The 12,762-nt window shown below is 41.2% G+C and overlaps 1 protein-coding gene across 1 annotated transcript in view; it reads right to left on the bottom strand.

Moving 5' to 3' along the window:
* HECTD4 (HECT domain E3 ubiquitin protein ligase 4) overlaps positions 1–12,762 on the bottom strand; it is a 168,744-nt gene that overhangs the window by 105,489 nt on the left and 50,493 nt on the right. Inside the window, exons 8-11 of the mRNA XM_063454220.1 lie at positions 11,133–11,325; positions 7,992–8,153; positions 1,018–1,131; positions 85–225 (exon numbers count right to left, since the gene is read on the bottom strand). Of these exons, the coding sequence (XP_063310290.1) occupies positions 85–225; positions 1,018–1,131; positions 7,992–8,153; positions 11,133–11,325 (610 nt within the window). The remainder of the gene's footprint in view (positions 1–84; positions 226–1,017; positions 1,132–7,991; positions 8,154–11,132; positions 11,326–12,762) is intronic.

The raw sequence follows: 12,762 nt of genomic DNA, 5'->3' as shown, positions 1-12,762 counted from the left end.
GATTTTGCATTTATTAAGCAACACAAATTCATTGAAATACTTCTTGATACTTCTGAGAAGCCTTGTATAAAGATGGCATCATACCTTTGGGATCAGCAATTATGTGAGTGACACCAAGTCTCTGACATACCACATGGAAAGCTTGGTTGCCTGGATTACACCACTGATCTATATAATCATTGGAGCATGTCCAGATCATATTATTCATAGTGTCATAACAAGCACCTGTAGGAAGAACACAGAAGATGGCAGTATTTTAAGTATATGTCACATTTAGTAGACCTTACACAAGTGCTTGGCATAAACATTAAATTAGCTTCCACAATTGAGGAACAGTCATGGGGAATATATACATAAAACTTAAAACTACCCAGTGAATTGAATTGGGATTAACAAATATATATATATATATATATATATATATATATATATATATATATATATATATTAATAATGTAACTCAAAGCAGATTTGAGCTGAATATCATTTGCTACTGCAAGGGCAAAAAAAAAAAAAAAAGATATGAAAACATTCTGCAGAGTTACATTATTATCACTATGGATAATTGCACTAAGCAGATCATTCAACAGGTACTTTAAATGTCCACATGTCACATACAGATTCAAAGCACGTGAGCTATGGAATTTGTAGGTTTATTCCCTCTGTTCTGGGGAGAATTTGAGCAATTTTGACACAAGAGTGTTAATGTTTTTTAACCTATAAAAATTAAAGCTATAGGATTAATCATTTGTCAGAAGTTCATTCAATACCTATATAGCATGCTCATTAAATGGATTTAGAAGGGGAGTATAAACAGTGAAAAAAATAAGTTTGGATAGTGCAAAGTAAATTTTGAAAATCTTTATCTCTGCACTGCATTGTATAAACCTGAAAAAAAACCAACAAACATGGAAAATGCATTTAAATCTAGCATACAATTCAACATTATTGATCCAAGAGCACATAGGAAAAGTGGAGGGAGGAGGATCCCCTGTTGGATTGTACAGAATTTCTTACCAAGTCCTGTCACTAGTGCACCACGGCCGAGAGAGCTTCCTGCAGCATCTATAAGATCAACTCTGTTTGTGAACTGCCCATCAGAAATATTAAAGACCAGACTGGAAGCAAGAACTGTAAAAGGATGCAAATGCCGCGTCAAAAGGAGTTACATAAGAAAATACAGTGAGTATGCATATTATGCAGCTTCTAGTCTTGTACCTGCTTTATCCATGGTGACCTAGTCACAGGCTGAAGACTAGTTTGTGTCTTGTTAAAGATGATCTGCCCTATATCCTTAATTATAAATAATGTACTTATGTTGACAAGCTAGTGAAAGGAGAAAATGGATATAGAACAGTAAGAGATAGCTACAGGCAGCATGATGAGGAGGGGGGGGGGGGGGATAAGTGAATAAAAAGTGGTCAGTGAATATGGAAGGCAAAGCAGAGAAAATGAATGAAGAAACTGGGGAGCAGGAGAATAAAATTGACATGTAGACTGTCAGACATTGAATATCTTGAAAATAAGAATTACAGTTGTTTATTCTGAACAAAAGAAGATATTACTCTGCTGTAAAATGCATATATTTGCATACAGTTACCATTAAAACGGTTTATATATTTATAAAAAAAAGAAACGTGTCACTCTCCTTAAAAGTATTCCCAATAATAATAAAATATATATATATATATATATATATATATATATATATATATCATACATACACACACATTGTGTGTTAAGGTGAGTGCAGCCAGTCCCCTTGTTTTCCCATATATATTTCCTGGCTAATTAATCTAGACCAGACTGGGTATAAAAGGTCCCTCCTCCTTCCATCCCACAGTCTTTTTTCCTGTCCTTTCAGGACACACAGGATATTTTATTTTGGGCCACCTTCCCATGTGTACCATGGGCCTCCAGATGAAGTTCAGCCTCTCTTCATCTGAAGAACTCAGTAAACAGCCTGGACTGAGTTTAGTACAGATTAGTATCTGTACTATATGGGAGAAATTAATCTTATATATTGTGATGTGGGGTCGGCTGTTGCCTTAAAAATTTCCCCTTATGGCAAATACCTCGTTTAGTTTGCTTGTCTGTCCCTCTTACCTGCTTCATTCTTTGATTCTGGGGAAAGACTGGCTGACAGGGGCTGTGTTTTCCTCCGATCCTGTCTCTTCTGTGTTCGGATTTCCGGCGCATGCGCAGAACGGCCGCCGGACGCCGTCGATACTGCGCATGCGCGGGATAGTTGCGCGCTTAAAGGTTTATCGCGCCAAAAAATCAAAAATTCGAAAATCACTCAGAATTGATCCTTGCTTCTTCCCTGATCATATGGTGACAAGGAAAGCTGCCTTTTTCCTCCAGAATCTGGTTTTTAAGGTAAAAAAAAAAAAATCCTATTTTAATTATCTTTACTTTGTTCCAAAATTTTCTTTAAAATTTGTTCGGCAATAAGCGTATTATTTTCTAGATGGCTTCTCCCTCTGCCTCAAGATCTCGCTCTAGAAGACATAGGTGAGCCGCATATATTTCTTTTATATTAAAGGGGGGAAAGAGTGCCATTACAGGCCTATAATATATTTCATATTGGCCTCTATTTCAGCCCAGAAAAATCTCAAGAAAATTCTCCCAGAAAATATCGAGAGAAATCTAACCGATGTGCAAACTGCAACCTAGTGGCTCCTCCAGGGAATAATTTGTGCAGATCTTGCCTGACGGAAGCAGCAAAAGACATTTCCCCACAGACTGACTTAAAGAAATGGATTTCTGAAGCGATTGCTGAAGGGTTTAAAGCCTCTAGTAAGATGGCTATCTCTAAGCGTCCCAGAGTGGAAAGCTAGGTGGAATCAGAAGAAGAATCTGATATGATGGAAGACTATTCTGAGGAAGAGGAGGATGAGTGTGACTCAAAATCACTGGACTCCAGGTCAGTAGATAAACTGGTTTATCTTATCAGAGATACGTTAAGAATTCCTGAAGAGAGCAGGGAGAAGAAGGAGTCCGACAGATACTTTGAAGATCTGAAGCCTAACAGACCCTCTTTTCCAGTACATTCGGCCATCAAGGAGGTCATCGGTGAAGAATGGAATAGACCTGAGAGGAAGGTAACTTTAAAGAACAAAATTCCTAGATTATACCCGTATGCTCCTGAGGACTGCAAATCATGGATTTCGGTTCCGAAAATTGATGCAGCGGTCATTCACATGGCAAAAAGAACGACTCTTCCCATAGATTCAATGGCATATTTAAGTGAGCCAATGGAAAAGCGATTGGACGCTGACCTGATTAAGGCATACCTGGCCTTGGGATCAGCATTACACCCAACCATTGCCCTTACCACCTTGTCCAGAGCTCTTAAAATATGGGTGAATAATCTAGAAGAAGATATTAATGGGGGAGTCCGTAGAGAACACCTGTTGGAGGGCCTTAAAGATTTAAAACTGGCCACAGAATTCTGTTCTGAAGCTTCCCTGGATCTCACTAAGATGGTGGCTAAAAGTATGGCGCTGTCCGTAGCCTCCAGGAGAGCATTATGGCTTCACTCTTGGGGGGCAGATTACGCCTCTAAGGCCTCTCTATGTGCGCTCCCTTTTCAAGGTGACCTTCTATTTGGCAAAGTTCTGGAAGATGCTATCCATAAAGCAGCAGATGGAAGAAAGGCTTTTCTCCCCCAAGGGAAGAGAAGAAGTAGTGGTTCCTATGGGAAGGATAAAAAATTCAGAGACCGATCCTTTCGAGATGTCAGAGCATACAGGCCCGGAAGAGAATACTCCAGGAATTCTAATTGGAGAAACTACCAGTCCACTTCATCTAAACCGGTCAGAGGAAGAGGATCTAGACCAGCTAATAAAAGCTTCTGAACGTTTGCTGGCCCAGCCAGATGTTATAGGAGGCAGACTTCGCTTCTTTTATCCGGTTTGGGCCAGAAGTATTCAAGATTCTTGGGTTCTTTCTATCCTCAAGGAAGGATACAAGATAGAATTCAAAGAATGCCCTTCTCAAACCTCCTTTATCCGTTCAAGAGTGGCAAAAGGAAGAAAAGAAGTTGCTCTGAACGACATTATTTTACAACTACTGCGGAATCAGGTCATAGAGAAAGTACCTTACGGAGAACGTTACAGAGGCCACTACTCTACGATATTCTTGGCCCCAAAACCTCAAGGGAAATGGCGTCTAATTCTGGACCTGAAAGTTCTGAACACATATTTAGTTCCAAGAACGTTCAAATGGAGTCCATTACCACGATCCTGCCCAACATAAAGACGGGGACCTGGATGACTTCTATCGATCTCAAGGACGCCTACTATCAGATACCAATTCACATCAGTCATCGCCGGTTTCTGAGGTTTTGGATTTCGGGGAATCATTTCCAGTTCAAGGGACTTCCTTTTGGCTTAAGTCTGGCGCCCAGAACGTTCACGAAAATTCTAGTTTCTCTGGTGGCCTTTATAAGGACGAAGAACATCGAGCTTTTCACTATCTGGACGATTTCCTGATCGTAGGTCCATCCAATCAGATAGTAAATGTCCACACGGCAATGACCATCAAATGCCTTCAAGATCATGGTTGGCTGATAAACCCCAAAAAGAGTTCTTTGGTGCCTTCTCAGAAGATGATTTTCCTGGGAGCAAACATAGACTCGGTGAATGGCCTGGTATCTCTGTCTACAGACAGGAAAAATCGTATAATAAAGAAGATCAGAAGCCTGCGTCAGAAATCCTTCGTCACCGCAAGAGAATTCATGAGCCTGTTAGGGTCCCTTATGTCCACGATAGGCCTAGTAAAATGGGCCCAGTGGAGGATGCGACCCATTCAAAGGCATTTCCTCCTACAGTTCAAGACAAACTCCGGGAATTGGGATCAGAAGATTCATTCACTCCCGAGGATTTCGAAAGAGCTGCATTGGTGGACAAGAGAAGAACACCTTCTTCATGGGTTTCCCCTGGAAGAGCCGGTTTGGATAACCATAACTACAGATGCCAGCCTCCTGGGATGGGGAGCACACTTGAACGACTCATGGATTCAAGAAGCTTGGTCATGGAAAGAGTCAAAACTTCACTCAAATTTAAGAGAAATGAGAGCTGTTCTCAAGGCATTAATAGGGTTCCGTCCTCTATTGAGGGATGCCTGGGTGAGGATACATACAGACAACAGAGCTGTGGCATCCTACATAAATCATCAGGGAGGCACTCGAAGCTATACTCTACTGATGGAGTTATCCCAGATAATGAGGTTTGCGCAACTGCATTTACAAGGCCTAAAAGCGGTTTATCTTCCGGGACCGGAGAATCTTTTGGCAGATTACCTCAGCAGAACGAGGATTCTCCAAGGAGAATGGAGACTGCACCCGAATATTTTTCACTTGATCACCCTGAGGTGGGGTGTACCCCAGATCGACTTGATGGCTTCATACCAGAATACTCAGGTGAAGAGGTTTTACTCCCTTCATGCAGATCATCGAGCTGTAGGACAGGATGCCCTGTCTCTTCCATGGGAATTCGATCTGGGGTACGCGTTACCTCCCCTACCTATGATTTACCGACTACTGAGGAAAGTATGGAAGGAAGGCCTCAAAGTCATTGCCATAATCCCAATCTGGCCTCGCAGACCTTGGTTTCCCTTGCTAAACAAGATGAGCTTGGAACCTCCTTGGCCTCTTCCTCTCAGCCCAAACATCTTGACTCAGGGACCGGCTGTTCATCCCAACCCCAGCCAGCTGAAATTGGGGGCATGGCTCTTGAAAAGGAGAGACTACTAGCTCAAGGGATCTCAGAAGCTGTGGTGTCTACACTCCTTAAATCCAGAAAGGTATCAACCTCTTCATGCTACCATAGGATTTGGGAAGTTTTTCGTTCCTGGTCGCAAGTTAATAATGTGGATTTTCTTCAACCATCTAACATCAATATCCTACACTTTCTTCATACAGGTCTGGATAAGGGACTGAGTCTTAGTACTCTCAAAGTCCAAGCTTCAGCTTTATCTGCTCTCTGCAACAAGTCCTGGGCATCAGATCCTCTGATTGTTAGATTCTTTAAAGCTACAATCCGTATAAGGCCTCCAAATAGGAACTACTCTCCTCCGTGGAATTTACCTATGGTACTGGAGGCGTTGTCTGAAAACCCCTTTTCTCCATTAGATGAGCTGGGTCTGGTCTTATTGACATATAAGACATTATTTCTGGTGGCTGTTACAACGGCAAAGCGCATGTCTGAAATTCATGCATTTTCCTGCGATGAAAATCACTTTCAAGTGTTCCACGACAGGGTGATCTTGAGACCCAGACAAGAGTTTCTGCCTAAAGTCGTCTCGAATTTCCACATATTACAGGAAATTGTTATTCCTTCCTTTTATCCATCTCCTTCTACTCCAGAGGAAGTGAAACTTCATGAATTGGATGTCAGGCAGTGCCTACTTAAGTACGTAGAAGTTTCTACTCAATTTCGGAAGTCTCAACAGCTGTTTGTTCTTCCGATTGGCCCCAGGAGAGGGGAGGCAGCCTCTACTTCCACCTTGAGACGTTGGATTTCCAATACCATAATCAAGGCTTATCAGTTGAAAGACCTTGTTCCTCCTAGCAGGATCAGATCTCACTCTACAAGGGCTTTGGCAACATCATGGGCTAATTGGGCAGAAGTTCCATCTGACGACATCTGTAAGGCAGCTACGTGGTCTTCTCCTCTCACTTTCATCAAACACTACAAACTGGATTTGGCTTCTTCCTCTACGGCCTTTGGTAGAGGTGTTCTGTCCTCTGTGGAATCTATCTAAATTAAATTGTTTTCAGCATTATCTGGTTTGGAGTTTCTGTTAATTTCCCACCCTATGGTGAAGCTTGGGTATTACCCATAAGTGATGCTGCCATGATTAGCCAGGAATACGGAAAATTTTATCATACTTACCGTAATTTTCTTTTCCTGGCTATTATTCATGGCAGCATCAGCAACCCTCCCTTATTATTGGAATTAGCTTTGGGACTAGACTGTGGGATGGAAGGAGGAGGGACCTTTTATACCCAGTCTGGTCTAGATTAATTAATTTTGTCCTGTCCTGTTCCTGATTGGGGCGGAGATACCCATAAGTGATGCTGCCATGAATAATAGCCAGGAAAAGAAAATTACGGTAAGTATGATAAAATTTTCCGTATTATTTATTTATGAGTCTAGCCAGCTCCTTGGTTTTGCACCGCCCCCTGTCACAGGTGTCTCATCTCAGGACCCTATTTAAGCCTTGTACTGCAGAGAACTCGAGATGGAAGGATTTCTCCAAGTGAGTAGCTCATTTAGTAGACAGTTGGCAGTGAGAGTAGGACCTGCCAAAGATGGGGTACATTGACGTTTGTGGCAGGCTTATGCAATGTATGATCATATAGTGTAGTCAAATCTGTCAGAATCAAAGTAGCTGTTTAGCTGATAAGTGAGTGCGCTGGATTTCTATTTTTACTGTACTTATTGGCCCCCAGCAGCACCCCATTTAAGCATGTTTAGGTGAGTGCAGCCAGCTCCTTGTTTTCCCATATATATTTAGGAGTCTAGCCAGCTCCTTGGTTTTGCACCGCCCCCTGTCACAGGTGTCTCATCTCAGGACCCTATTTAGCCTTGTACTGCAGAGAACTCGAGATGGAAGGATTTCCCCAAGTGAGTAGCTCATTTAGTATACAGTTGGCAGTGAGAGTAGGACCTGCCAAAGATGGGGTACATTGACGTTTGTGGCAGGCTTATGCAATGTATGATCATATAGTGTAACTAAACCCCCATTATTTTTTGCCTAGATTAGGTGTTTTTAATAAAACTAGTCAAATCTGTCAGCATCAAAGTAGCTGTTTAGTTGATAAGTGAGTGCGCTGGATTTCTATTTTTACTGTACTTATTGGCCCCCAACAGCACCCCATTTAAGCATGTTTAGGCGAGTGCAGCCAGCCCCTTGTTTTCTAATGCATACACACACACACACACACTTCCAGCATACTTAGCAGCTCAAATTCCACAACTTACTTTTCAGAGATGATAAACCACTCGTTCCACCAAAGAGAGATCTTGTTGCTGAGCTCCCCGATCCTCCAGGAGGAGGTACAAGAAGTACCAAGTATGTTCCACAGGTATACATTGGAGTTTTTCTTAAAACTTTCAAAGGCAGGCCACAGCTTGTATTCGCAGCTAGAAAATCAAGGACAATCATAAATCTACTGTGCAGTATGAATTATTTATATACAATTTGCGTATTTTATCTATTGTGTGATGTATACGGTGTATTGAGTTATGGTTTTCATACTCTCAATCTCCTCAGATATCCTTCAACTCAAATTTATTACACTGGGATTAATAAAACAACAAAAAAACGTATTCCTTTCTGAATAAAAAACAAAAACATTATGACCTGAGAACACAAAACAATTACAGGGACATTCTACTGCCCAGATGCAAAAAAAATAAAAGTCACAGTTTAATTGATACACCCAGAATGAAAGAAATTGCTACCTCTCAAGTTTAGTTATACTGTGCTAACAAAAACTGGAAGTAGCCGCACCTGTTGTCTGCTTAAAAGCCATGGGGGGGTAACCAGGTTAATTTAGAAACGTGTAACTTTCTGTTGAAATCTGCACTTTTTGCAAAATGACAAACAAAGGGTACAATCTATACACAAAGCTTTTCAGCAAGCTAAAATGCTTTAGGGATATGACGTGTCTCTTTAAATTAAGAGTTGAAATTCAATAACCATGCGCGGGGGAAATCAGCGATATCTCATCTTTGGTGAATGTTAAAGCCTAAATATATGGAGAGAAAAAAGAAAAAAAAAATCAATGCTTCAGCTCAGTACAACTAAGCAGCAACAAAACAAAAGGGAGTGTATGAAAGGAATTTAAATAAAAGTTTGTCCGTGGGAGGCATCTAGAAATGTTGCAGAATAAATCCTGTGCGTATAGAGTCATGCTGAGATATTTCATAAGGTTTATTATAAGATGATCTACATGCACCATTTAAAAAAACATCTATTAAAACCTTCTTTATTAAGAATTTAAAAATATTTACCTTGAATTATTTCCTAGGTGCAAGGTAATAATGGAGAGGTGGCTACTACAGAGAGGGCTTGGGTAGTATTTTAAAACCGTTTTTTTCCTTTGTCTTTCTGTAAATGTCTGTCTCACACATAGATATTTCTTTAACCCCTTAAGACATGTCATGATTCCCTTTTATTCCAGAAGTTTGGTCCTTAAGGGGTTAAATCCCCCAAATAACTGAGGTAAACTCTCTGGGGCATCTAGTTTGCTTATTATTCGACCCACAGTAATATTGTTGGATATTGATCTTTCTTTGCTTTAAAGTTTTCTTTCTCCCCCCTTTTTTTTTTTAAATTATCTTTTTATTTTTTTTGACAATCTCTATTAGAGTATTTCACTAAACACAGATTTTGTTTTCCAAATGGACAAAATCCAATGAAAAGGGCAAAATTGCAACTACAATGGCAATTCTAAGATTTATTTAAGTTGAAAATGGGTGATCCCGACTGAATCTGCACCAACTGGATGGATGCATTCGCTATCTGGATTAAAATAAGTGCTTTTTGCACCAAAACCTCTAAAAAAGTATAGGTTTTTGAATATTTATATTTAAAGCACCGATTTAGAAAATATTCAGGACAGCATGTATTCAGCAGGACACACGTTCAAAAATTATTATATCTTAAAGGGACACTATAGTCACCTGAACAACTTCAGCTTAATGAAGCAGTTTTGGTGTATAGAACATGCCCCTGCAGCCTGCTCAATCCTCACTGCTCAAAGCCATTTAGGAGTTAAATCCCTTTGTTTATGAACCCTAGTCACACCTTCCTGCATGTGACTTGCACAGCCTTCCATAAACACTTCCTGTAAAGAGAGCCTTATTTAGGCTTTCTTTATTGCAAGTTCTGTTTAATTAAGATTTTCTTATCCCCTGCTATGTTAATAGCTTGCTAGACCCTGCAAGAGCCTCCTGTATGTGATTAAAGTTCAATTTACAGATTGAGATTTTTTCATGCAGGCTCTGTCAATCATAGCCAGGGGAGGTGTGGCTAGGGCTGCATAAACAGAAACAAAGTGATTTAACTCTCACTAAATACACTAAAACTGCTTTATTTAGCAAGTAATTTAGGTGACTATAGTGTTCCTTTAAAGTACTATTTGTCCGCTGGCCAGACTAGCAGCCAATGGGCAATTGGTTAAAAAAGTCAGCAGTGCGAGGGTTAATCATTCGGCGGCTGGCAAAGGCATGCTAGCCGCTCCCAATATTCAAATGTAAACAAATAAAATAAATACATAAGATTCGAAACCTCCCTTATACCCCCACTTGCTGCATATCTACTGAACATTAAATAGTAGCAACTGAGAAGTCATTGCTGTCCACCCCCTTCAATTGGAAATAAACAATGGGGGAGGGGAATATCCTGTGCTCCCACCCATAGGTGGCAGGTGGAGGCCATCAATTTTATACTTTAGTGTACCTCCCACCAATGGGCTGCAAGTGCTGTGAACAATGTCCAGATTTTGCAATCCAAATGGCAATGTACAGCACTGGACAGATGTTCCCCGTTTGGTACATATTAATAAAGAAATCTCAGGCACTCACTGGGATTGCTTCCAGGCAAATTTATTGCAAAGTTTCGACCTATATAGGTCTTTATCATGCTTGATAAAGACCTGTATAGGTCGAAACCTTGCAATAAATCTGCCTGGAAGCAATCCCAGTGAGTGCCTGAGATTTTTTTATTAATACGTATTTCTTGAGTTTTGCTGACCCTTGCTCAGTAGCACCCTGTGTTGAAGTATTGTGGCTGAGTGCGACCCAACCCTTTTTTCTACCCCGTTTGGTACATGTCATTTGGGGTTTTATGAATAAACTTGTGAATATGGTATTGCAGAGAGGCAAACTGATCCTCTCTATCATTCTCATATCATGTAATCAAGAGACTGCCTATTGCACCAAGGTCTAGATTTTATTAAGGATATACTAAATCAATGTCAGGACGTATTTATTTGGTCTATATGGTAGCTGCACCAGAGTTGCTCCAGTTTTGCCTGAAAATGATAGGACTTGTTTTCTATATATTTATTTACAAAGCAGTGGTAGTACTCCAGGTATGCCAGCTGTCTCACTAACCGGTCTGGTCTTCTTTCAGTGTGTTTGAGATTGTAGATCCAGTAAGAGCAGCCAGCGTTGCAGACGGTGAAGCTCTGTATCTGGATAATCTGCTCAGCAGCATTTCATTAATACTTTTTGCCGATTCCCCCTCTTTCCTCATTAATATGATCCGTTCATGGAGAGGGTTGGCCATGCACACACCGTTTTCTACCTGCAAAAAGATATTAATATAATTTATTTCCAATATATCAATAGCCAAATGCTCACAAACTATTGCGCAACCAAACCACAATCACAGAACTCTATAACTGAGCGGTGTACCTGAAACACTTCAAAATATTAACCCTTTAAAAACCAATGGTAAAAGCACTGTTCTAAGTCCAACCAATTGTGATACCCAAATAGTTGCAGTCACAGGTGGGGAAGATTCAAAATGTAGTTACCTGATGGCTTCAGTATTAAGTGGAAAGAAAATCATTTTCAATTACGGTTTTCTGTAAAAGGGGTGGAGTCAATCAGAATGAATGGCACCAACTCTAAAATTCGATGGCACAGCCGGTAAGAAGGCATAACCAAATAAGCTGGGGGAAACACAGTTTGTTTCTAGGTATGTTTCTAAAGACAGCTCCCAATGTAATCCCTCAACACTGTAAAATACATTTTAATTGAGCGGTATGGAGCACTAAGGTTGCAATTTTAGAAAACATTAATTCTATGTATAATATTGGATCTAAACCAAGCATGTCAAACTTGTAGCCCACAATGAATATATTTTTTTTTTTTAAATTCTTTATTTTTGCGTGCACAAGACTTATACATGGTGCAACATATGCATCGTTTGAGAGGGTAACAGGCTTTAACATTGGGTAAATAATGCATTTGATAAGTTTTAGCACAATTTTTGTTTTTTGTTTAGTATAACATGCGTAAGATCCTAGGTCGAGGTTGGGGTCGTATAGGGGTTTAGTCGTGCAATTCGTCTGCGGGTGCGGTACCTAGGTCATGGGTCAGTGTCGGAGGCGTGACCCAATAAGTGTTAGAAAGTAGTTGCGTGGAGGTGCGTAGTGGTGCTAGGGCCCGTGTGGGTGCACTGGGTGTTGTTTTGTCGGTCAGGTAGTCTGGTGAGTGGTACAGGTGCTCATTTCTACTTTCTGAAGTGGCCTGGTCGTCTAGTTCCACTGGAGACCACTCGTGAGAGGTGGTGGCCCTAACCTAGGGGCTGTTGGGGGGGGGGGGTAGGTTTTGGCTTAGGCTATGGCTTGTGGTCTGGTAATGAGGCATCGCGCCAGCGTCACCGGCTATCTCCTCTAACTTGCGGTAAACGGGTAGTAACGTAAGCTTCAGCATTGTATTGCGGGGAAGGTGGGGAGAATACAGGTTGTGTTAGGCAAGGCATATGGGTATTGCCGTTGAGCGGGCATGGGTAAGAGACCTCTCTCCCCCTGTCCGTCAGGTGGCTTGCGTGTCCATTCTCTGCCCTCTTGGCACAAACGTTTCCGAGACATCTGGATTCCAGACGTGGGGAGTGCCCGGGTTGGGCAAGTTTTGTAGGCCCAATTTTGCAAGCAGTGTAGGGGCCTCAGTCCCTGAGGTGAGTTTATGGGTGGTCCCCTGGTGGGTGATGAGCAAGGAGCGAGGGCTTCCCCAT

This window comes from Pelobates fuscus, chromosome 5 (genome assembly GCF_036172605.1).
Source record: "Pelobates fuscus isolate aPelFus1 chromosome 5, aPelFus1.pri, whole genome shotgun sequence".
Lineage (NCBI taxonomy): Eukaryota > Metazoa > Chordata > Amphibia > Anura > Pelobatidae > Pelobates > Pelobates fuscus.
The sequence above is the reverse complement of the archived record's forward strand: the minus strand, read 5'-3'. Positions and strand labels throughout refer to the sequence as shown.